The sequence below is a fragment of the Pan troglodytes genome, chromosome 1 (assembly GCF_028858775.2).
Source record: "Pan troglodytes isolate AG18354 chromosome 1, NHGRI_mPanTro3-v2.0_pri, whole genome shotgun sequence".
In the NCBI taxonomy this organism is placed as follows: domain Eukaryota; kingdom Metazoa; phylum Chordata; class Mammalia; order Primates; family Hominidae; genus Pan; species Pan troglodytes.
The window spans coordinates 64,359,966-64,387,310 of record NC_072398.2 but is presented as its reverse complement, the minus strand read 5'-3'; the positions used below and the strand labels follow the sequence as shown (position 1 = coordinate 64,387,310).

General features: G+C 33.7%; 1 protein-coding gene across 16 annotated transcripts in view; it reads right to left on the bottom strand.

The window, feature by feature from the left end:
• The window catches only part of EDEM3 (ER degradation enhancing alpha-mannosidase like protein 3), a 64,506-nt gene that overhangs the window by 19,608 nt on the left and 17,553 nt on the right, over positions 1-27,345 (bottom strand). For 9 of the 16 annotated variants that reach the window (XR_010156917.1, XR_010156918.1, XM_003308635.7 and 6 more), the window contains 13 exons: positions 26,858-26,897; positions 24,364-24,476; positions 22,671-22,824; positions 16,108-16,242; positions 13,586-13,691; positions 11,132-11,229; positions 9,408-9,533; positions 9,127-9,210; positions 7,507-7,590; positions 6,851-6,975; positions 2,397-2,562; positions 1,682-1,836; positions 358-511 (listed from right to left, as the gene is read on the bottom strand). Coding sequence is in view for 14 of the 16 variants with exons in the window: in XM_003308635.7 (XP_003308683.1) it covers positions 358-511; positions 1,682-1,836; positions 2,397-2,562; positions 6,851-6,975; positions 7,507-7,590; positions 9,127-9,210; positions 9,408-9,533; positions 11,132-11,229; positions 13,586-13,691; positions 16,108-16,242; positions 22,671-22,824; positions 24,364-24,476; positions 26,858-26,897 (1,540 nt within the window). In the remaining 2 variants the exon portion in view is untranslated. Of the gene's footprint in view, positions 1-357; positions 515-1,681; positions 1,837-2,396; positions 2,563-6,850; positions 6,976-7,506; positions 7,591-9,126; positions 9,211-9,407; positions 9,534-11,131; positions 11,230-13,585; positions 13,692-16,107; positions 16,243-22,670; positions 22,825-24,363; positions 24,477-26,857; positions 26,898-27,345 lie in introns of all 16 variants that reach the window. The other 7 variants (XM_009439564.5, XM_016934036.4, XM_009439570.5 and 4 more) reach the window with 1 other exon arrangement.

Here is a 27,345-nt window from a genome sequence, read left to right as displayed (position 1 = left end):
TGGAGATATGAATATTAAAACTAATTACTAGCTTTTGAAGTTATGTTGTAAATAAAAGTAACAGGGGAAAGCCAATGGACTGAGAAACAGAAAACTTAGATTTGAGTCCTGCATTTGATTATATTAACTTCAGCAAATTACCCAACCAAGCTCTGATTTATTTAATTGATTTATACTATAGAGGAGTTGAATTAGGTGACTTTCCAAGATACTTCCAAGTCCTAAAATTCTCATTCTCTCACTTTAAACAATATATTTAAAGTGTTTAGAAAGTTGAAATCCATTATCTTATTAAAGCTAATGCGACCAAAGAAAGCAGGGCAGAGACGGTATCTAATTAGTGTAGCAATGTCTTACTTGGATTGCATGTTGGACCAACTGGACTCTCCCATCTTTGAGGTGAATCAAACTCACCCCCATCTTCTTCAGGATTTCTAAATGCTCAGGGTTAGTGGCCATGAAATCTCTGGCTCTCAGAGGGGGTTTAGCTCCACTCCTGAAACTCTCCTCTCTGCTAAAAGTAATTACAGGCAAGGCTTAAAAAACTATAAATTAGAATTGGCAAAAAACACATGTCAAATAAAAATAATGTTACTTGCAAAATTGCTAGTTTTAGAACTAGTGAAACTGGAATAACTAGAAAGTATTTTCTTATATATAATTTAGGTTAACAAGTGGTATAGCTTTCAAATATAACATTTTCTAGTTATAAAAGTTTGTATATTATCTATATAAGGCAGTATTAGTCAAGAGAACTATAACTATTTAAAGGTACAGAACAAGTTTGCTTGGGGATTTGTTACCATTGATGTTATCCTTTAAAAACACAGATTTTTCTCCCAATATTTTAAAAGCAAATCAATACTTGCATCAGTGAATAATAACACTTAAGTAAAAATAATTTTTAAAAAGTTCTTGTAATGGCCTAATATAACTACTCGTCAGAAAATGAACTCATTAAGCCAATTTTAACAAGCAAGAATAAGTACTCCCTCAAAAAATCAAATCCAAACAAACAAACAAAATACCTGTATTTTCACTACACAGAAACTATAGACAAAAGGAAATTTTTTTTTTTTGAGATGGAGTTTTGCTCTTGTCACCCAGGCTGGAGTGCAATGGCGTGATCTTGGCTCACCGCAACCTCCACCTCCTGGGTTCAAGCGATTCTACTGCCTCAGCTTCCCGAGTAGCTGGGATTACAGGTGCCTGCCACCATGCCTGGCTAATTTTTTGTATTTTTAGTAGAGACAGAGTTTCACTATATTGGCCAGGCTGGTCTCGAACTCCTGACCTCAGGTGATCCACCTGCCTTGGCCTCCCAGTGTCCTCAGATTACAGGCGTGAGCTACCATGCCCAGCCAGAAAATATTCGATGAAACTATTCCATGAAAAATGAGTTACAGAAGTTAAAAACTGTTACATGCTGCCCACTATTATTACTTTAGTTCATAAAAGATATATTGAAAGTTTCCAAAATAATAAAAAAGATATTACTGCAAAACAAGCTTTACTATCTAACTTTACTACTAATTTTTATTTTAACCAGTGATAGCTACATACCTCAACATTTTCGGCCTACGTGAATGTCTTCTTGGCTGTTGATACATGCTCCCTAAGTTCTCTATCATTTACTAAGAAACAACTTTGATATTAGAAAATATAAAATAATACATCTTACACTCTGATGATGCCTCTAGGACAGCTCTTATCCACCACATTTTTCAAGGGCTCACGAATACTTTGAGCATACAATGGGTCATTAGGGAAGAGGATCTGAGTATTTGGACAAGTCCAATCGAAGTTACTGTCATCCAGTTCTGTATATTCCGAGGTCTACAAGAGAAAAACATTTTATGTAAACAGAAATAATTATTTTACTTAACATAATTTTTTTTTTTTTTTTTGAGACGGAGTCTCACTCTGCTGCCCAGGCTGCAGTGCAGTGGCGTAATCTCTGCTCACTGTAAGCTCCATCTCCTGGGTTCATGCCATTCTCCTGCCTCAGCCTTCCGAGTAGCTGGGACTACAGGCGCCCACTACCACGCCCGGCTAATTTTTTGTATATTTAGTAGAGACGGGGTTTCACCATGTTAGCCAGGATGGTCTCAATCTCCTGACCTCGTGATCCACCTACCTGGGCCTCCCAGAGTGCTGGGACTACAGGCATGAGCCACCACACCTGGCCTACTCAACATAATTTTTAAAAGGAAACAGTTAATGAAATATATAAGTGTATACAGGATGCAATAAAAGAAAAAAAAATAGGAAAATGTATATATTTATTCTTACCATACATATATTTATTGAATTCTACTCATGGATTACTTTTCACTTGGAAAAATAAAACATATAGAAATAAAAAAGAGAATAAGACATTTCATTTAAAAACTCACTGTGTTCTTTTTAGAGATGCTTTGATTTGTAGTAGAGAGCCAAAGAGGTAACAGATGAGCTTCTGTTGTAAAGATGTAATCTTCTATGTCAAAAATAATGTCTTCTTTATCAGCAAATAACAGGTAAAGATATTTAAACATTTCAGCCAAGAAGAAAGAATCCATTCTAAAATAAAAAGTCACAAATAAATATAAGTAGATAAAAATAATTTAAATGCCAACTATATGAAAGCCATAGAGTCAAGGTTAATAATCCTGTCTATACCAACTTAGATGTTCAAAGAACTATAGAATGTATCAATCTACCAGGGGCAGAATAACCTTGACTCCAAGTATATTCCATGTTAATGAAAAAGACCAGAGGAGTTGTCTACCACACTGATACACTGAATCTTGTGAATAATGCAGACAAGATTTTTCTATAGGCCTTTCAATGAGGGAAAGTTCTCCATTTCTTCTATAGAGAATCAACAGCAGGGAGGTAACTGATAAATTTTACTAGTGAGAATCATATAAGAATCTTCAATTAAATTAAAGAGCTGGAAAAAGTCATACAAATTTGACGGAATTTATTATGTAGCTATTTAAGTGATTTAAAAAGAAAGCTTTAAATGTAAAGAAATTACTTGCATGTAATTTCCTGGCCGACATGGTGAAACCCCGTCTCTACTAAAAATAGAAAAATTAGCCGGGTGTGGTGCCAGGCACCTGTAATACCAGCTACTCAGGAGGCTGCAGCAGGAGAATCACTTGAACCCAGGAGATGGAGATTGCAGTGAGCCGAGTGCAGTGTCACTGCACTCCAGCCTGGGCGACAGAGCAAGACTCCGACTCAAAAAAAGAAAAAAATAGTTACATGAAAAAAGTACAATGCAAAGTCACATGGGCTATGAATATAACATTCTAAATATTTATTTACCTGTTAAGAAGGGAATGTGGAGAAATAAAGACAGTAAAACTATATGTGTTTTTACAAATGATTTAATGTTATAATGTTTTAACAATTTAAGAAAAGTTTAAATTAAAAGTGTCAGGAAAAAAGCATAGCTGGTAGATGGAGTCATAGTAACATCAAATTTAATTCACTACTCCCCAAAGCATCATAGGTTTTGGCAGTAATAAACAACTTCTAGTTTACTGGACAAGCTGCACAATTTCATACCTCTGGCCAAGCACAATTCCTGGCACACAGTAGGCACTCAATAAATGTTTACTAAATTAAATGCAAGTTTAAACAGCGTGATTAAAGAATGAGCTGGAGAGGGAGTAGAACAAAGAAGTAAAGAACATGGGCTTTGGAAATAGAAAGATCTTCCACTAATTAGTTCTGTCACCATGGGGATATTATATAAGGACTATGAGCTTCAGTTTATTCTTCTGTAAAAGGAATATAACAATACACTCATGACATTGGTGTGAAGACTGAGATATTAAATGTCAATTATTTAGCATAGCACTTGGCATACATATGAGATTGAAACTACAGCTATCATTTTTCCCACATACACATGATTTTTTATTTTGGAACAAAAACTCACCTGAAATGTTTCAAAACATGTTTAGCCATTTTGGATATTAATCTTTTTAGACAATATAAAAACACTTTCCTGTTTATCTGCAATACACTTATCATAATTCAACCTTTTCTGATGGACTGACAGTTATTACATGAGCAAATGCTATCTTGAGAACTGCAGACAGATGAGCAGGATACTGATAATTGGCAAATACTAGAATAGACAATTTGTAAACATTTAGAAAAGAACAAGGCATGGTAAGATAACTACAATATGAATTGGGCAAAGCTAGCAAGTTGAACATCAGATCATATGATCTATTTTATATTTTAAAATCATAAAAATACATAAATAAAAATACACAGGCATTAAAAATGTCTGGAAGCCTTTATAAAATTGCTAACAGTGGTAATCTTACGCAGTTAGGGGACAGTGTCTTAGCAAATATTTTCCTATTATTTTTGCCATTTACATTCTTTTCAGTAATTATGATTAGGAAAATACAGATATTTCCATTCTGAAAAGTGTGTGTGTATGTCTGTGTCTGTGTAGATGATGGTAACCTGGAGGACAGTGATAGTGCTTAGATCTATAGGGTAATAAACCACCACATGCAAAGAGCCTGTAACTGAAAGCTCTTGAGTGCAATGCCACAAGGCACTGGTTGGGGTCCAACCAAAACTTCTTCCTAACAGTTTGGATGAAAAAAATGTAAGGTATGCTCATCTAAACTATAGATCATTGAAAACTGGTAGTTTAGCTAATGAGATTCAACCTCTAGACCAAAATCTAGAAACAAAACAAAAAAAGAAATTTTGCTGAGTTAAATATAAAAGTTCTAAGTTTACACTAAAAAAAGAAAACTTGGCTGCTCAAAGGCAGGGTGGAGAACACTCATTTGTCAGCAGACCATACAGTTAAGTATGTGAAACTAGTTGATCACAAGCTCACTGTGAGCTGAACATAATAAAGCTCCTAAAAAATCTAAAGCACATCTAATAACACAATATGATGAAGAATGGTAGTTCTTAACCTTTCATTTGGCTAAAGACATCTGAGAGGCACAACAATCCCCTGAGGAACAGTGAGTCAATGAAGCAGTGGTCCTCAACTGGATAGAGGGTGGAAACTCATCAGCCTCATAGAACATTAGTGACCCTTTGCCTGAATACAGACAGTTATGGTGCTGTCGTGCCAGACACATCTTGAGCATGGTTAATTCTGGATGTGATATTTTAAGAGTTATTATATATACTGGAATGCAATCAGAACGGGGCAATGTCAGTGGTAAGAGGTCCAGAAACAATGTCATAAAAGGAGTATTTGGTGGGGAAAAAAAGAAGGATGTTACACTTTGAAAAATAGAATTCTAAACAGTAAATCATGTCTTCCTCTGCAATTCTTCAACTTGTTACCTCTTTTGTATTTTAGAACATATCACATGGTTGTGATTATTTCTTTACACACCTATCTTATTCACTAACTACAAGTCATGGGAGTGCAGGGACTGGTTCTATTTTATCTTTCTACCCCACACTTAAGTGCAGTGGCTGGCATACAGTAGGTGTTTAATTATTGTTCTTTAATGAATTGCCAGTATAACATCATTGTCAAGAGCCAATCTGCCTAGATTAGAATTCTGACTTAATCTTACTAACTGTGTGACCTTAGGCAAGTTCCCTAACTTCTCTTTCCCTTGGTTTCTTCACCTTTAAAATGAAGACTGTAATAGGACACTTCAGAAAGCTGTTGTAAGGATCAAATTAGTTAAACACATAAAATGCTTAGAAGACTGTCTGGAGTATAGGAAACAGTCAATAAACGTTACAGGCAAATACACAAGGTATCTGCTTTTATTTCTTGCTATTACTTGTATGCCTGCTTCCAGAACCTAACCATTTCTCATTAGCTCTGGTTAGGGATGGTGATTCGAAGCCTAATTAACCATTATCCGAACACTAAGTGAAGAACTAAGGGACAACTCTATGGGTAGATGATGAGTGCTGTGTTTCTCATGTCTTCAGTCTCACTGCCTGGAACTTCTTTTACATCTTTCTTCTTCTAATTCTTGGTTATCCTTCAGGACATAGGAGCCTTCAGGAACCCTTCACTGACTATCACATCCCAACTTGTGCTTCATGCCCCTTTAATATGTTTCATAACACATATACAATGTTTTAAAAGTCTGCTTATTGGCCTGCCTTCAGTGACTCAAAGACAGAAAGGACTTATCTTCATATCTTTAATCCTCAAAAACTAGTAAGAGCCCTGGCACATAAGGGGCCTCAGTAAATATTTCCGGAATGAACATTTGCTAACCAAATGAACAAATAAGCTTCAGCATTCATTTAGAGATGTGATAACCAGATAAGTGATCTTAGAATAAGGAGAATGCTTGTGAATTTCATGTGGAGCACTTTTTATAGCTTGAATACTTCATACCATCTACATCTATCCAGTGTCTAATGAAACAGAAACTACCACTGGTCTTTCCCACTCCTGCAAGTCAGCAACGGTGTAAGAGTACACACAGCTTTCGAGGAATTCTTGGCCGAACACAAATCACATTCCAGATCATTCCTCATCTTGGTAATTTCTAATGTCTTATGTAATATAAAAGGAAACTATTATCAAAGAAGAAAAAAAGCCACATTTTAGATAGTCCTAATACCAAGGTTCTGATATTTAACAATCATTGATTCATTTATTTAAAAATCATTTGAGCACCTACTATATGCCAGGCACTATGATAAAAATACAAACTTTTCAAACAAATTAAAATTAGTGTATTCAACAGAGTTTTAAAAAGTAAACACAAGGAACAAAGGTTTCTATCCTTTGTAAAAGAATTAAACTTATTTGAATCCTAAATGGTAGCTGCATTTTGTGTTGTTTCAGAGAGACCCTGAGGAAAGAGGATGTTAGCAATTGTTTTACCTGTCCTCATGACTTCCAGTACGAACATCCTTCATGGCAGCAAATCCGCAAGGCACTCTAGCATATTTATTTAAATTTTCAATAAGTGTCTTCCCTACTTCAAGGTAGTAAGGATCTCCTGTAGCCTATTAAAAAGGAGAATATATGTATAATATATATAGCTTATATATTACCACATATCCATTCATTTACCAAATATTTATTGAGTACCTACTAGGTGCCAGGCACTGTATCAGGCACTGAAGGACATTATATAGAACTGAGTTCTGAAAAAAAGCTATGAATCTGCTTTACAGAATTTCTTAAATACACAATTATAAAATTTAACTATATAACCTTAGTTTTTAAATTTCTAATGCTCAGAAAGGCTGCCTGACTGAAGAAAGGCAAGAGACATGCTTTAGAAAGCAGCTCTAGAACATAAAATTTCTCTTTAAAGAAATGTTTACATAATATTTTTTAAAGAAAAAAACCTTGCATGTCAATTCTTGCATCATTCAATAATTCTATGAACTAGATGAATAAGAACCATGATATATCCAATCATTATAATATTAAAAGGGGACTCTGAAAACCCAATTACTATTATGAAAGAATGAGAGATCCAACAGAGAATGGAGGCTAAACTTTAAGTAAAATGGGGTATATTTTCTTACTTTATATAAGAAGTAGGTACTTTCTGCAAATTCTGGCCTTAAAGGATGTTGAGCCCAGTGTACTCTGAAATCTGTCGTAAATGCCTGAACAAAACAACATACAAAAGGCATAAAAAATGTGATTAAATACACAAGTAGTTCCAGAATATATAGAATATATATAAATAGGTAAAAGCAATTAAAATAGCAATCAGGACATTTTCATCAATAAAACATCAATTTTCATTGCTTAAAATAACAATTCATTTTGCAAAGGCTGCTATTTTTACCAATTAAATTGATTATTTTTTCAGTGATCATTCTGGCTATTAGAAAACTCAGAAAAACTCCATAATGAAACTCAGTAATGCCACTACATGGGTCCTGGTGGTAAACATAATTGTGTTTTCTTTTTATCCTTCCCTCTACTTTTTCCTCTGAATTATTACTCTCCTAGTTCTCACATTTATTTTTAAATTTTTTAAATCGACAAATAAAAGTGACATATATTTATGGTATATGACATGATGTTTTGATATATTTATACACTATGAAATGGCTAAATCAAGCTAATTAACATATGCATTATCTCACATAGTTCTCTTTTTTTGTGGTGAGAATACTTAAAATCTCTCTTAGCAATGTGTAAGCATACATATTTCATATTTTAGCTTATATTTTCTAACAGCCTCAAATCCTTTGTGGAATAAGACAGAGCATTATTTAGAAATAAATAAAATTAGTCTATTTGAAATTTATTCAATAACATAATCAATTGGTTTTTAAAAGAAAATAAAAATAAAAGCAAACAAAAACTTTTATGGGAGCTAAATAAAAATTTCATTTGTGATAGATGTATTAATTGAAACCTCAGTTTATTCTGGATGGATATGAATTTTCTACAATGCACAGTCCTACTCACCTGAAGGCTAATAAAACTATACTTTCCAAAACAAACACTTTAGGAACCCTTCTAAGTTGGTAGAATGCTTAGATATCTCACAGAGGGTAGTCAATAAGCGGGGATAGAACAAGGCCATACACACATTTGGAAATTTTTAATGGTACATTTCTGGAAAGCCAAAAAGTATGCTATTAAAATCTTGTCATATTAAGCTAGCAAGAATATTTATTACTAATATGATGTATAAAAATCAGGAAGAATAATTCTCAATCAGCATGAGGAAGAGATGGCATTCTATACATTTCCAGAGGGCATGTGTGAACAACAAAAGTATATCTAATATATACTGTTTTCATAAGACAAGCTTTAGAAAATAAAAAGTGACAAAATCTCCCTAGCTGGTAGGTACATACAAGAGTTAGAATGAGAGAATATTACAATGGCATAAGTTAGGAAGAGTTGAGAAGAACTAAGCTGGGAATTTTTTTACATAAAATTTTAAAAATGTCAGCATTACCCTAAATCAGACTTCTCTTAACACACAAAGAAAAGCAAAAACATATATAATACTGTACAAACCAAAAATAAACTATTTAATAGGAAAAAAATAAAAAGAACCAACAAGCCTTGAAGATGACATTTTCTACCTTTATATTAGCAACTTATAGTGTATATGTGTACGTGTGTGTGTGTGTGTGTGTGTGTGTGTAAGATTATTCCAAAAATTATTTGCTTACCTCTGGTAGAAAATTGTGTTTTTTAATCACCTGATATAACATTTCATGAGTTTCAATAGCAGGTCTAATATCCCCCTTTAACACCTAGAAATCAACAACAATAAAATTACCTAATAAAATATGAGCTGATTTTATCTCTAATCATTACATAAACAGAAAAATGTATACAAATACAATTCTGAACTGCAACTATGTTTTGTAGTTCAGTTTTAAAGATAAAAAATGCGCCTAATTAACATCATCATCTTACATTCACATTAAGAAGACAGAATTCTTTATACCTGCAAGCCTGGGAAGAAGGCAAGCAAAGCATCCATCCAAGTCCGAGCATTCAGCATTGGTTTGTGGATATGCACATCAAGTAGAAGAGGTGGCTGGCTAATATACCTCATTATGGCATCATAGTGCTAAAAGATCACAACATGTGTTCATGAAAGTTAGATGAAAAAAGAGGTACTACTCTAAACACATTAAATAGCACTGCGAATAAATTAAACTAGAATTTATATATAAATTCACTAAATAACTACCAATTTATATAAATATTTAAGTTATTTTAGATGGAGATCTTTCTAAAATATATATGTACTCCTTTATGTCCTCTAACTCACATGCAGACTATTAAAGACTATCTGTAATATAGGACCTTCTGAGAAAAATGGAACTGAACATCTCTATGTCCTGTGGCGTTAGCCCGTGGTTGGTATGACTTTGCGGCCCACTGATGCTCATAGGTCCCCTTGGAATATAGCTATCAGCTTCTGTATTACAGAATTTGCTTTTTCCTGTATCTTGGAAGTTTGATCCCTTCTCGGCTAACAATATTTTGGTGCTCACTACTATCTAAACTAATGCAGCTAATCACTGCTGCCACTCTTATGGTTTGCTATCTCAGCTTATTATGGTCTTAGAAAACTCTTTTTCCCTTCTTTTGTCTTCTTCTCCTAGATATTTCTCAGCTTTGACAAAAGGTTGAGTTGTGATAACAAGCCAACAAAAAGTTATTTGTCCCCATTTACCTCAAGAAATTCTTGTTATAATCTAATAAACAATCTATGTGATAATTTTAGAAAGTATTCAATTAATGACTTATTAACTTTTACTAATTTTTTTTTGCAAATTTACCTATTATTTAATCACTATTATTGAATATTGGCCATAGGTTAAAGGCACTGCTCTAATCACTTTGAATGCATAAACTCAATCCTCCCAATAACCCTATAAATAGTACTAGTACTCCCATTCTGTAGATGAGAAACAGAGGCAAATAATATTAGTTACTTGCCCAAAGTCACAAAACCCGTAGGTGGTACAATCAGAATTTAAACCAGTACATCTCCCATACTTTTAATCACCATGTCATACTGTCTCATACATACAACATGGATGAACTGATAGGTGAGCAAAGAAATGGTAGATTAGTTTAAAAAGAATATAGTGATATAACTGATGAGTTTGCTATATTCATTTCAGTTTGCTTCAGTTAAAAAGGTGATTCAATTGGGTTCAATAATCCTCCCACTTTTCCCAAAAAACATGCTTGTGGTTCTGAACCAGTCTTAAGACTTGCTTTTGAAATGAATACTCACTAGTTTCTCCAGGTCTTCAAAGCCCTGTATCCTTGATGTAATCAAAGACTAAGCCAAACTTCCAAGATTTCAAAAAGAATTGAAATACAAAGGAAAAAGCTAACTAGTAACATATTTCAATAATTCTTATCCTTGTACAAACAAGATTAGGTAAAACTCAAATCTATTACATCTCTTATTGGCAGATCTGCAAAGTTTCTGATAAAAGGTGAAAATAAAACTACTTTATCAACTGATTTTTTGTAATGTATATCACTTTTTACGCTGTCCTTGTTCAACATCATCAGGAAATACTGACACAAAACCACTACACATTTTAAAAATTATTTTTACAATGTCATTCAGGTAATGGAGTTTCTATAAAAATTTGGACTCAAATGAAGTTGATTATAAAATATAAAATTGTATCAACTTACTGTGTTAAATCTTTCCAGAAAACTGTCATCTCCAAGCAAGACATAGGCTTTCAACAGATATTCATAATATGAATCAATCCCTGCTCCAACTCCACTATCTATGGAAACACAAATGTGATTTTTCATTAAACAACTGTTAAATTTTTTTTAAAAAATAGCACTCCTTAGATTAGCATTAAATTAACATTGTGCATATATATGACTACACCAGTTTAGATTTGCCCTGGAACAGATAATTATATTTAAAATAAATAATTTTCTAACTATTTCATAGTTTAATTAGCTCTTAGTTTCACTAGGTGGAAAATAAGCATCTTGTGTTCTTTAAGAAATTGGTATGTATAAATGAATAGTAAATTCACTTAAATCTTGAGGAAATCTAAAGATGAAGTCTCTTGTTTTGCTTTTTCCTAAAAAGGAAAAAAGAACCAAAGTCAAGAAAAATTAAAGAACAATAATAATATCTACTCTTAAAAAGAAGAAATGTTATCTAACACAAAAATGAAACCTATAGATTCCAAAAACCACCTATTTTACTGTCTTAACCAGTAAAAAAAAAATGATAGGCAGGTGGAGTCTAGACCACTTAGAACTGAACCAACTCTAGACAAAAATGAAGATGGTACAATGCTATGACTGCAAGGAAATGATTTTAAAAATTTCACAGTTTTCATGTTTGTAGCAATATATTGATGCACAAAATATCAAAAATACAAGTCTGGATTTTTCCTCTTAGGTTTATAATACACTATCAAACTTCTATTTAATGCATTTGTATTTGCATTATAAATGCATTAAGCCTTCTCTGTTTATGTGTATGCTATACAAGCACATACATGCTGGTACGTTACCATGAAAATAATAGTTCTTATCTCAAACTAGTGACTCGTCTTTTTACCCATATTTATATACATTTCATTTCTATTGTAAGACACAACATTTTTCTAGTGGTACATTTAAATCAACATATTATGTTATTTTAAATCTTCATTTTTAAATGGGTCTTTTTAGTGTTATGACATAATGGATTTAATTTAACAGCTGAAGTATGATATGGTAACCACACTGTACTATTTAATTCACAGATGTAGGAAAATATTTGATTTTTAAACTATAACCAAGATGAGACTAGACAGTTATAAGCAGTGAAATACTAGAAAACAGTGAATGAATACATAAGATGACTTTTCATCAGTGGCCATTCAATATTTTGCTTTTAGGAACTTGGAAGAAATTGTCTTGAGTTTCAAATGTTCTGGTAAATCTAGTCATTTCTTAGCTTCCTCAGTATCACCCTGAATTACTGAAATAACTGACTGTGAAGAGTCAAAAGTTCTTTTCTGTCATTTAGATGACACAGAAAAATTTTATACAATACTGAATAAAGGTAATAATTTTAATATGTTTGAATTAATAATTTTATAATATTTATTTATTTAAATATAGGCAGTTACCATTTATTTTACATATAAACAAGATAAGCTTTTTAGAAATAGAGAAAATGTATAAAAAATATGCTTTCATTAAGAATATTCTAATTTATTTCCATTCATCTATGCTTATCAGGGTGTTTTATAAAGATAAAATCACAGTTCTTTGTACAATTCAATATCCTGTTTGTTCATGTAACATTGTTACATGTTCCTTCCCATGCTCCTGATTTATTTTAATAACAATATTCCAACACTGATGTAAAATAATTTTCTTAGCTTTTTTTACTGATGGTTAGACTGTTTCCCAATTTTCTGCTATTTATAAATAATTGCATGGGAACATCTTGGGAACAATTAATTTTCTATGTTTTGTATTATTCCTCAGACTAGATTCCCAGAAGTAAAATTATTAATCAAAAGGACTAACATCTCGTTACTGGGCACTTACTTCATAGTAAGTGTAGTACATGCCCGGCACTGTTCTAAGCACTTTACTTTGGTTAACTCATTTAATCCTCATACAGAACAACTAATTACTATTAATATGCCCACTTTACAGATATGGAATAGAGAGGCACACAGAGGTTAAATAAGTTTCCCAAGATCACATAGCTTGAATCCAACAACATGACCCCAGAGTCTATGCTCTTAGCTACTATATTTCTGGAGGTAGGAGAAAAAAAGAATTTATTAAACCCATATTCTTACTAAACCACACCTTGACGTGAGATGGCTGCAGAAATCTGGTTCTCTAGTTTTCAAATAAATTATAGCGTTTCATCTACACCCTATACCTATAATGCTATATCCATTAAGAAATAGAATACTAAATCATGTAGAAGAAGTGTGTCACATTTGGCATCAAAAAAGAAAATCTGGCTAAATTAATTAAAATTCCAGCAATCTTGTGAGAACCTATGCTTTATAGTATCCCAAAGATTATTTTAACAAATGAAAATTCTTTATTTCCCAACCATTTTGAGGATGCAAAGGCTTGATTTAAAAAGCCTAACTTACATACCTTTTCGTACCCAATCTCCAGTATGAATATTTATAGTCACGCCCACTAAATTACTACTTCGCTGTCTTTTTTCCCAGAGAAAATCAAGAGCTTTTCTGGCATATTCCTGTAATTAAAAAAAAAAAAAAAAAAAAAAAGAAATGCATATTTGAAGAACTAAGTATCTTTGGCAAATAGGAAACTAACAAACAAAACTCAAAGGCCGATAGGATATTTTAAGAATTAGGTTAAATTTCTAAGATAACTATTTATAAACAAATTTCCTTAAAACTCAAAGCTTGGCTCTTTTTCAACCAATCAGTGTAGTTAGGAAAGACTCTGAATACACTATTCAGAGGAAGGCTCACTTTGATGGCTCACTTTCATCTACTCTTGTTTTTTCTTCATTTCATCTACTCTTGCAGCACAAGTTCATATTCACACACATGTATTATTAAATTATATTAATTGCTTACATAATTGATATACTTGTTAAAGTAATTTCTACCACTTAAAGGCAAAGTAAAAATCTCCCTAGATACTGTTATTTAGAAAACTGGAAGAGAATTTCAAAGGTAGTATGCTATCTTTGAAAGTCATTTCAGATCCTACTTTTTAAATGGTAAGCAAGTTCATTAGTAAAAAGCTAATGAACTTTTAATCAACTATTAAATCAACTAGGCTACCAAATATTTGATAACAACAAACTTGTAACCTTATGACATGTTTTTCTTTTTCTCATTTATTTTATCTACTAGACACTAAATAAAATGAGTTGTGAACAAATTTTTGGCTTTGGATGAAAAGATGTTACAAAATATAAATGCAAAGGGCAAGTACAGGCAGGTTTCTAAATTAATTTCAGAGCATGAACCTATTTAGCACTGCAGAAGGACTTCTATAAAAGAAAAAGTCATTAAACCCATTTGTCACTTGGCAGATTACAGAGTGTAAAATAGTTATAATTCTTTACTCAAACTATGCTGATTTCTCTTAAACACAAAGCAGGTTATAATTTTAATTAAATGGCAGAATTTCAGAGCCAGGAAACTTCAAAAAGATTTCCCTAGTCTTATTTTACAGCTAAGAAAACAGGCCTAGTGAAATTCAAGATTAGCTAGAGTTTAAAATTGAATTACAGGACAAAAAAATAACATGAGAATTCAGATCTCTTTATATATATTAGACCAAGGGTCAGCAAACCTTTTCAGACAAGAACCAGGTATTTTAAGTGCTATGGGTCACACAGTAAATGGCACAATTACTCAACTCTGTCACTGTAGCACCAAAGTAGGCACAGATAAAAACAAACAATTGAGCATGGCTGTGTTCCAATAAAGCTTTATTTATAAAAACAGGCAGTGGCTGCACTTTGCTCACAGACTGCAGTTTGCCAACCCTGTATTATATCAATGCTTTGTCAACTGCATCTTCTCTGACAACAAATTACTGCGTACTCAAGAATTTTTTTTTTTTAATCATGACTTTCAACAGATTTATTAATAAACACAAAATAGCCCACTGGAAAGAGTATGGGTTTCAAATTCAGAAAGACATGGATTCTAATTCCAACTCCATGCATCATCTACCAGCTGTGCAGGTCTGTCATACTCTTTGAGCCTTATTTTCCTCACCTGTAACTGCCTCAATATCTGAGAGTGTAGTTATTAAAGTATGCAAAAGTGTCCACACTTTTTAATGAAGGGAAAATATTAGTGAACAAGATATAGAGCAAAAACTTAAGTTTAAAAGATTAACCAACCAAACATGATAAATCTGTCCTTGAGACATTTGAACATACAGACATACATTCAAAGGCATACATACATACAAAGTCAATTTGTTTTCTTTACATTCAGATCTAGTATCTGTAATGCTACTATACAGTCCCTATTTCTGCTTGTTCTGTTTGCCATTTGTTGGATTTTTAAACATTAACCTAAGTCATATCCTTGAAAAAGAGGGTGCTTTGTGTTACCACTGCACTCCAATGACATGCTTAAATAATTAGATTTTTTTAATGAGAGACATAGCTAGTCCACAACTATGTGGGGATATTAAGTCTTTTGGATACTGAATAACATTTCCCTTGCAGTAAACAAATTTACAGATTAGAGTCTCAATCAAGACTTAAGAACAAAAATTTCACTGTGTTTTAGAAGATTAGTGAAGGTTTCAGAACTTTCAGAAGTGCAATATGGAAGTCTAACAAATAAAACACAGGGACATAGTATTTCGTAAGACATTTATGATATCAAGGAGACATCAAATTCATTTAAGTAATATGGCTAAAAAAATTTCTAAGACTAAACCTAAACATATACTTCATAGTTGGTGAACAAAATGCAAAGTTGGATTTAACATAGCTCTCTCACAATGTTCTAGGTTTTTGACAATTAAAAACCATGTAAAGGAATTTAGACAAAAAGTTCACTAAAATAACAGTAATTCTCCAACTAATAATCCTAATATTTAACCAATGAAGAAGATATAAAGGTAGTTATGCCCAATACCCAGGATATCAAAGACCGTAAAAAGCAAACCTCAAATATTGTTGCTCCTGTGAATCGACTTAAAGCAGCAAATTCAAGGATCAAGGTACCTGCACAAGCTGTACAGGTATCTGTCTCAGTTCCTGTCCGAGCTTCTGGTTTTCTGATGCCAAACTTTAAATTAATCTGAATACAATTAGAAAATTGTCATTAGCAGTTATCAAGACAATGACTTTCTGATAAGAAACTGCTTTTCAATCAAGTCTTTGTATAAAATCATGAAAATAATTCATAAAATAACTAAACACTGAAATTCAATCTGATGATCTCTGACTTTCCAATTAGCATGTAGGGAAATATATTCTAAGCATATAATATTCATGAAGTAAGTAAGCTTTTATTTCATTCCATCCTCATTGACATTGAAACTCAATTACTTCCCTTTGAGTAAACAAGTGAAATGATTATAATCCAAGGGAAATTACACAGAGAAGGTATCTTTTATAACAATTTTGTTCTCTGGACAGTTTGAACTAGTAAGTACAAGAATAGGGAAGTAGACCAGCCTTAGAAGAAATTAGGGTTAGTTTAGAATTTGTGAAAAACCAGTCTATATTATATATTAACTAGTTCATCATAGAGAAAAAATGGATTGTTATGGTATACATTTGAAAGGAAATTAAAATTTCATTTACGGGTTTTAAGAGTTTGGAAATATAGAGTGTATCACCTTGCTGGCAGGCTAACAACACAAGGGAAATTTTTTCAAAGGGGTATTTCTTTATTAAGTGGAAGACAACCAAATAGGCCACGAGCGGTAGCTCATGCCTGTAATCCCAGCACTTTGTGAGGCCAAGGCGAGTGGATCACTTGAGGCCAGAAGTCTGAGACCAGCCTCACCAACATGGCGTAACCCCATCTCTACTAAAAATACAAAAATCAGCCAGGCATGGTTGCGTGTGCCTGTAATCCCAGCTACTTGGGAGGCTGAGGCACGAATCTCTTGAACTTGGGAGGTGGAGGTTGCAGTGAGCTGAGATAGCGCCACAGCACTCCAGCCTGTGTGACAGAGCAAGACCTTTACTATTACAATATGAATCTGGATTAACTAGACTCAAACTGAGCAGACACTGATTAAAATTAGAATATTTTTCAGCAATCCAAATAACCAACAAAAAAGGAGGTATATGCCAAGGATTCAGCCAATAATAAATAAACAAAAAAAATCAAACATAAAACATCACGGGTATACTCTTGGTTCAGTTATTATTCAAACTCTATATAAAGAGAAGCTCAAAAAAATTTATATTTCAACTTATCTGCAGATATCAATTGCTAGGTATACCTAGTGCCTTAACAGTGTCCAATCAACAGATTCCAGGCATTTCTAAACAAACACCCCCTCAACAACAACAAAAAAACAACAAATGTAAAACGTAGGTGAGAGATGGGGATTTGATCACTGTTAATGTTGTTCTCAGTACTGCCATTTATCTTACTTTGTAAAGTGCCACTTGAGACATTTTCATGTGCTATTAGTCTAGCAGTACCCCTCCATCCCCTCCCAAACTTATAATTATCTCTACCATTTGTACTTTTGTAGGATTAGCTAGTTTTAGGTAGTTCTGCACCACAAACAAGAATGAAAAGTATCTCCTGCCCCCTTATGCTGCCTGTATCCCTATCTGCAGAACTAAAATTGAAAATTGATACTAAGAATAATTAACCTAAAATGAAGCAATCCTTAATAATAAAATAAAGATGTAATCACATGAATTACACTAAGGTAAAGTATAATTTTACAAATATTTGCAATAAGAATCAACAGTGAAAAATATTTTCTGGTCAGTTCCATTAATTACTACAATCAACTAATCAATATTTATTGCTTACTTACCTACCATGTGGGGGATATTATGATAATATACAAAGGAATAGATCCTTGTCCTCAAGGAGCTTAAAATCCAGACAGAGCAAATAAGACAGATATATAAATAGAGAAAATAACTGACAATGAAAAGTCATAAATTAAGTGCCAAACAAATGGAAGCCACAAGTGCTAAAATGTGAATTTCAGAAAAGGAAATAACACTGAATTGGGAGTAGTTGAGAGCTAAGAATGACAAAGTCTAAGAGTAGTCATAAGAAAGCAAAAGCAAAATAGAAAAGAATAAACATCTCTGTATTCCACTTCCAGTATCTTTTCCCTTAAAATGGAAATACTTTGAATCATGAGCGTTTTAGTACAATACTTGTTTGTATATTGAACTGTACCCCAAGATGACTGCTATAAAATTTGTACAAGGACTATTTATTAACACAATTATCTATAGTATCTGCTCATTTAAATCTTGTATCCTTCCTGAAGATAAGTGGTATTAAACAACTTTTTTTTTTTTAATTTTTTGTGGGGATGGAGTCTCACTCTGTTACTAGGCTGGAGTGCAGTGGCACGATCTTGGCTCACCGCAACCTCCACCTCCCGGGTTCAAGCAATTATCCTGCCTCAGCCTCCCAAGCAGCTGGAATTACAGGCACACACCACTACATCCAGCTAATTTTTGTATGTTTAGTAGAGATGGGGTTTCACCATGTTGGTGAAGATGGTCTCGATCTCTTGACCTCGTGATCCACCCGACTTGGCCTCCCAAAGTGCTGGGATTTCAAGTGTGAGCCACTGCGCCCAGCCAGTATTAAAGAACTTTTAAATGCAGAACCAAGATGCATTTCAGCATCCAAGAGGCACTACCATTTCCACAAATCAGGGAAGAAGGGTTCAGTGCTTTTTTTGCTTACGGGATCCTCTGGTGGATCTAGGGGCTGGTAGATAGGTTCTTGTCCTCCTGACTAGGACTCAAATGACTGGGTGTAGAGATGGCACTGGTAGCAGTATATACTACTGCAGAAATTAGTAATACGGAGCTTATTGTCCTGCTTTCTTGAGAGGTTTAAGACAAAAAGAGATGAAAGTAGGAATAAAATAAAGCATGAGGCAATCTAGAATCTGGTTCCTCCTAATTCTGTGTTCCTGAGAGTCACAGGGCAATTTTAAAAAGGACACTTTTTTATTGCAAAGTAAAGGCATAAATTACCTACACTAAACTTGTTTACACTGTCTTTTTGCTACACTAGAAAATCCTTAAAATATGTATAAATCATAATAGAATTCTTATTAACCTTATATTTTATGGATATAATCATCTACTCAACGTTTGTAATGAGGTCTTATCTGAAAAGCTGGCAAGTTGCTTTTAATTAACTTTGAGGAAATGGCATTACAAAGTACGTACTAGCTCTAAAGTTTATATATGAGTTTAAAAAATGACCAACTCTTACAATACCATTTCTGTACAGTACATTCTTCTGAGTTAAAACCATTAATGCAAATACTATCAATTACATATGCTTATCTAAGAGAGACTGATCACACAAATTTTCATGGGCAAAAGCATACTAAGCATGTATAAGAAAGGATGGGACAGCAGTTATTTTTCTTCTATTGTTCTATTATAAAAAATCATTTTTAAAATTTTCTTGACACTTCAGAGTATAAGAAAATAATATAAGTTTCTCTGTTTTACCATAACGCTCATAGTATCTTCTGTTTTAATTCCTTGCCTGCTTCTCATGTTACGGCAAAAGTAAAGAAATGCTAGATTCCTCAAAATCTAACACCTCCATTTATAACAAAAACTAAAAGTATTTACTAAAAGTAAACTGAATTAAGTAAATGTTTATATATTGTTTAAAAAAACTTTGCTTTTAATTTTAATATGCTAAGAAAAAAATGATCAACAAATTTAACTGTACTAATAAGCAAAGAAATCCATATTAAAATATAATTCAATTTTTCCTCATTAAGTTGGCAAAATAATAATATACAGTAACAGTTAAATGACACATGTACTTTTACACAACACTGAGAAGTAAAAAAGAATCTTTCTGAAAAGCAATTGGGCAACAAGTACCTGATATCTTAAAAAGCATTCCCTACTCAGTGACTTATTACTTCCTCTTCGAGTAATTTATCCTAAGCAAGAACTAAAAATGTATAAAAAGATGTGTATCAGAATGTCCACAGAGGCTGGGCACGATGGCTCACATCTGTGAGTCCAGTACTTCAGAAGGCCAAGGTGGGAGGATCTCTTAAGCCCAGGAGTCTGAGACTAGCCTGCGCAACATAGTGAGAACTCCATCTCTACAAAATTTTTTTTTAAAAATCAGCCGAGCATGGTGGCACGTGCCTGTAGTCTCAGCTACTCAGGAGGCTGAGGTGGGAAGATCACTTGAGCCCAGGAGTTGGAGGCTGCAGTGAGCAATTATCACACTACTGAACTCCAGCCTGGGTGATAGAGGGAGACTATCTCAAAACAAACAAACAAACAAAAAGAATGTTTACCAGAGAGCTATTTAAAATATCAACTAGAAATTTAAACAAGAAGAGATTTCATTCTAGTCTGTTTAATTTTTAAAAAGTGCTAGTCACAACTCACTAAATTGATAGGTAAAGCATTGCCCTATATCATGCTATATCTCCAGTCAAGGATGACTTCTTGATGGAGGAAATGAGCCTTATTTGATTTGACTTATATTTGTAGAGAAGTTACGCCGGGTGATAGAGATGGTAAGCCTAAAGGCATGGAATGAAAAAAAAAAAAAAAACTTAGAGACTCTGGGGACACTATAGATTGTTCTGGCTGAAATGGAACAATGATTTCACTGGGATATGGAAATAAGAGAGAATGTCAGAAAGTCTACTGCCAAACTACAAAAAATGCTGAAAGTTAAGGGACACTCAATACAATAAAAAGAGCCATACAATTTTTGAAGATAATTTGACAAAAATTAGATTTTAGTGATACTGGTTTTTCAAGTGCTCTGAAGCATAAACCAAGAGAGAAAGAATAAGACAGGTATAAGAAAAGAAAAAAACTGACAGAGCTTGGTAATGGCTGAGGTATCTGTCTTGGATGAGAGGGAGAGAGTAATAGTGTTAATAAAGAATGAAAAATAAATCAGAAGAGCTATTTCCATCTTCAATGGCTTCTTTCCCTCTGCTTTAAATATAAAATTTTCTTAGGGGAAAACCAATAAAACTCCTTCAACTGACTTTATTGCCAACTCTCCTTTAACTATCAACACAGAAGAAATCTTAAAATAAGTGGTTCATTCCTATTTACTTTCACCTACTTTGAATACTTTCCTCTTTATTCACTACAACTTCAAGGCTCTGTTTGCACCCAATTCTCAAGTTTTCTAGAACATTTCCTCCTTTTGAAGTTCCCTTCTTTGGATTTTATAATACTGTACACTACACTACTTCACGGTTCTCCTCTTAAATCTCTGTGTACTTTACTTTCCACTGGCTGTCCTTCCTCCTCATGCCCTCCCTCTGTCCTGTGAGTTCTCTCTCTGTCCTCTCCTTTGGACAGTTAACACCTACATACTAACTGCTTCAATTATATCTTCTACACAAATAATTCTGTGCCCAAGTTCTGGTCTAGCATCTGTTCTTCCTTCTGCAGCATAATCTAATCTGTAATGTAATGACACATTAAAGCTTAAATTATACATATACACAATGGAATACTATTTGGCCATAAAAAAAAATGAGATCCTGTCATTTACAACAACATGGATGGAAGTGGAGGGCACTATGTTAAATGAAATAAGCCAGGCACCTGGGTGTGGTGGCTCATGCCTGTAATCCCAGCACTTTGGGAGGCCGAGGCAGGTGGATCACAAGGTCAGGAGATCAAGACCATCCTGGCTAACACTGTGAAACCCCATCTCTACTAAAAATACAAAAAATTAGCCGGTCGTGGTAGTGGGTGCCTGTAGTCCCAGCTACTTGGGAGGCTGAGGCAGGAGAATGGCGTGAACCTGGGAGGCAGAGGTTGCAGTGAGCCGAGATCGCGCCACTGCACTTCAGCCTAGGTGACAGTGCGAGACTCCATCCTCCCCCCTAAAAAAGAAATAAGCCAGGCATAGAAAGACAAATTTTGAATGTTCTTACTCATTTGTGGGAGCTAAAATTTAAAACAATTGATCTCATGGAGATAGAGAGTAGAACAATGGTTATCAGAGGCTGGGAAGGGTAGGTGGTGGGGATGGGGAATAGGGGATGGTTAACGGGTATAGAAACAGGTTAGACAGAATGAATAAGATACAGTATTTAATAGCACAACAGAGCGATTACAGTCAACAGAAATGTATCATACATTTTAAAACAACTAAAAGAGTATAATTGGAATGTTTGTAACACAAAGAAATGATAAATGCTCGAGGTAATGGCCACCTCATTTACTCTGATGTGATTATTATGCATTGTATGATTGTATCAAAATATCTCACATATCCCATTAATATATACCTACTATGTACCCACAGAAATCAGAAATAAAACTTTTTTAAAGCTTAAACTAATCTAATTATCACATCACTTAGAAGTATAATCAGTTAATTGAAATGAAAATATAAATTTGTTATATAGCTTTGAAGCATTTTTTTTTCAGCCTCAAGCTGGTGAAGAACAATGGCTCTGATCACAAAACTTCATTTTGTAAAACAGCAAAGAAAGTATATAAAGACTCATATTTTTCAGAAGTACTTACTCTTGGATAAGGAAGGCCACTGGTAGTGTTGAAAGCCGGTAAAAGTTTGTAACCTAACTGCTTTGCCATTTGGAGAAGTTCATCATTGTACCACTGCATATATTCACCTTTTTCTTTCAGCATGATTGCCAGGGAGTGCCCACCCAAAAGACCCCTAGGATCACAGAGATGCAACATTATCCATATCTTATAGACAATTAAAAGTTACCATCTAAAAAGGTGTGGGTACTTTGTTATACAATTTAACATATTTAAGGAAAGACAAAAATCACTTAAACATTATTTACTTAACACTGCTCATTTTATGGTAAGCCATTACAATTACAGAGTCAATATATTTTTTAAAAAATCAGATATTCTATCCTGTTGTGAAGTGTTCTGCGTTCTTAAATAGCTTTAATTTTCTTAAAGAAAATCCGAGATACTACATTTAACAAATCTAACAAATATTTTAACAAACTTTAAATTTAAAAATTTAGTTGTATCACCATGAAGTCTTTAACTTAGAATATTATTTAAAACATAAAAACCTCTCGCTCTAGATTAATAAACTCTGTGTAAAACTACATAACAATTTCTTACATTTAATTGAAGAGTAGACTCACTTTGACAAAGAGGAGTTACAATAACATTTAATCAAAACTATAAAAATTAAATAATATTGAAACTTGAACTAATAAATCCTGTAATTTCATCTTTTCAAAATATCCTGGCCAGGCGCAGTGGCTCACGCCTATAATCCCAGCACTTTGGGAGGCCGAGGCAGGTGGATCACGAGGTCAGGAGATCGAGACCATCCTGGCCAACACGGTGAAACCCTGTCTCTACTAAAAATACAAAAATTAGCTGGGCATGGTGGCAGGTGCCTGTAATCCCAGCTACTCGGGAGGCTGAGGCAGGAGAATCACTTGAACCAGGGAGTCAGAGGTTGCAGTGAGCCAAGATCGCACCACTGCACTCCAGCCTGGCAACACAGCGAGAGTCTGTCTCCAAAAAAAAAAAAAAGGCCCAAGAGCATTTCAAACTGTTTGTTGAGAGGTAATCTTACACATTCAGTTTCTTTTGGCTTACCTGAAGAGGTGCTTGGCTATGGTTAACAAACTACGTAAGCTGGTGAAAAAACCTGTGATGAAGCTGACTAATGTTCAACCTATATTCCCTTTTTAACAACATACAGATATTACCTTTCAGTCTAGAGACGTCTGTGAGTGATTAAATACAAGGTAATGCCACAGACTCTGTGTTTCATAATGTTCCAACTTACATCTTTTAAACACAGGAAACTTCTTGCATGATTACCATCAAGAAATAAACAGTATATCCTAAACTTTTCTGATATTAAAATTATAGACTGGGCTTGGTGGCTCACGCCTGTAATCCCAGCATTCTGGGAGGCCGAGGCAGGCAGATCACTTAAGGTCAGGCATTCGGGACCAGCCTGGCCATCATGGTGAAACCCCGTCTCTATTAAAAATACAAAAATTAGCTGGGCTTGGTGGTATGCACCTGTAGTCCCAGCTACTCAGGAGGCTTAGATAGGAGAATCGCTTGAACCCGGGAGGCGGAGGCTGCAGTAAGCCAAGATTGTCACTGCACTCCAGCCTGGGTGACTGAGCAAGACTCTGTCTCAAAAAATATATATAAATAAATAAAAATAAAATAAAATTATAGCTTTAGTGTCTTTCATACTTACCCAAGAACTCTGATGTTTGTTTCAAAGACTGATACGACTACATCGTTATCTAAATTAACATCTCTTAAAACTTTTCTCACTGCATCTTCAAATTCTTTAGTTTTATTTAAAACCTGGGAGAAGCAAATTATGAAATAAAGTTATTTTCTACCAAGACAAGGAGAAACGTTCTTAGAATGAGCTATTAAAAGTCAGTCTACTTTAAAACTCTAAAAAGTGACATACACAAATAATATTTCTAAGTATATTATAAAAATGTAATAATGTCTAAAACTAAAAAAATTAAGTATCTAATTATACAGCATCTTTATACACTTCTTTGCATACACTGAAATATTATGAGGACTTTGAAGCTACCATCATCAGACCTGTTAACTGGATTCTTAATGACCCAGGCTACATGAGGTGAGTTCTAGTAGAATTTGGCTTCTAAGTCAAAACAAAATTAAAACCCATCCTATTCACCAGATACATTCTAAAAGTTGCTTTTATTCTCAGAAGAAAGCACTTTCTTCGAGGCATGTTCAATTGTTCCTAAACTATACATCACCTGCTAGCTTCACTCCATGGATGCCCTGTTCACTAAGGAGGCTATACAATGTTGTGGTCATACAATGTTGTGGTCATGCCCTGATTTGAATTCTGGTTGTTTCACTCACTACCCTTGTGATCTCAGACAACTTACTTCCATTTCTGAGCTTGTTCCTTCATCTATAAAAAGAGGAAATACCTACTCTTATAGGGTTGTTTTCTTAAATAAGATAATGTATGTAAAATGATTTTAGTAGAGTGTCTGACTTAAGTGCTTAAAATAATTACAACTATTAACCAAGCAGATCTAGAATCCTGACTAAACTAAGAATTTTGTGGATTCTTGCAATGAGCAGCAAAAGTAGTCCCTGTCATCACACAGGCTGCTATGATTTTTCAGTCTAAATTAAGGCCGCCCATGAGATGTTACCTAGAGCCTAAGTACATTAAAAGTAGTTTTCCTTTACTTAACTGTTTAATCTCTCCTTGTTTGATAATAATTTGTTGTGCTTTTTCACTTGATTTGATACGTAAAAATTCTAATTTATAAAACATTCCATAAGAGTATCTCCCTAAATTCAGTAAAAGTAAAATTTAGGGTAAGTCCTGACTAAAACATAACATGAAACCTGATTTTAAACTGACAGCTCTCCCTTCTCAATCTCAAAGTCCACATCAAGTGGGCAGCAATAAATGCAGGCACATACAGTGCATCTATCACTTTTGGAATGAGACATAACTGTTCCACTATCCCCACCCTCCATACACATATACATTTTAGTATCACTTTGTTAATCTAATTCTTCTCCCTGGGTTTATCTCCTGGGAATTTTTGCCTCTTGAACTCTTCTAGCTTGTAATCAGACTCTTCCATATGTTTTCTTTAAGGCCAATAAACCAAAAACAAGGCACACAGTATTTTCTCTTTCTCATAGTTACTGTAATATAGTTTGCATATTCCATTAATCTCCAAAAAATGAAGCTGTGACTTTCAAACCCTGACTAGCTAAAAAGATCTAACAATCGTGATTTTTCTCAACCATAACATCTTTTTGAACCAAAGAGCTTTGGAAGGGATGCCCAGTCCCACTCCACAACAACTGAATCAGAATAACTTAGGAGGACCTATTTTTTTTAAATCACAAGTGATCCTCCTAAGCTGCTTTTAGAGTTGAGAATTTTCGTTCTTAAAAAAAAAATACTCCAGTGAAAGAAGAATGCAGAAACAACATTGAGAAGCCTAGTTCCAAAAAATTTCTGATACCCCAAAGGTTTTTTGTTTTGTTTTTTAAATATTAATCACCACTTGGGATATTAACTGGAACTTGAGAATTATGCCTTAAGGAAAATTCTCACAAAAGCCTACTTTTATACCATAATGATCTAAGAGTAAAAAACTAAAAAGATACTGTATTTAGAAATCATGACATCTGTAACTCAATCTTTCCCCTCTGTCATCACAAACAGTCCTGAACCAGAAATAAATTTCTGTACTATATGAGGTTGAAAAGGAGTACCAAGAAGTGATCACCTGATGCTAAAAATCACTGCTGGGAAAAATTAATTTTTTGCTTATGAACACAGCAATATAAAGATTCTAATTTAACAATTTTGATATCATTTTGGCATGTCATTACGGAACAACATCAATGATATTTTCTAAAATTACTTTTTTCCAATAGCTTCAACCTCCTTGTCCAAAGGGGGGAAAAAAGGACCTTCCTAATTAAGGTGCCATTACATAAGCTGACATCCCCATAAATTATTTGGGTATCTCTGTTATATTACATAATTCCATTTGACATCATCAACTCAACAGTGTAAAAGATTTATTTAGAAGCAAAGATCAGAACATCTTTAATCCTGAAGGCTTCTATTTCATACTTACTGTGTTATGATCATATTCATAATACTTAAGTGTGCATATCATGAATAAAATAAATCCAAGAAGAGTCAAACCTACCACAAGAGTGTCCAAAGAATCAATCAGTGTCAGAGAAAATCTAAGAAACAAGCGTAACAAGATATAAAACATTAGAATCCTAAATAGTTTATGAATGTACAAGTAGACTTATCTATATTCTATTGACTGGTAGTTTCTATAAATTAGCACTTCCATGTATCTATAGTACAATGAAACCTATAAGGCTCTGAAAGAAACTGAAAAGCCTTTACATTTATGTTCAATGAATCTACGTATCTTCAAGAGGCATAGAAACATTCACTAGCTCTGAAAACAAATGAAAATATTAAAACATCAACAGTCCAATGTGCTAATGACTTTATAAATATTTTAAAAGTTACATAAAACTTACATATATTTTAAGTTATATGCAGCTTAACAACTAACTTTTCTCTGATCCAAGATGTAAACTGATTAATCTTTTATAAATGATAACAGAAGGGAATAAAGGAGCATAATGTAATACATAAAACAGTCTTTAAAATTTA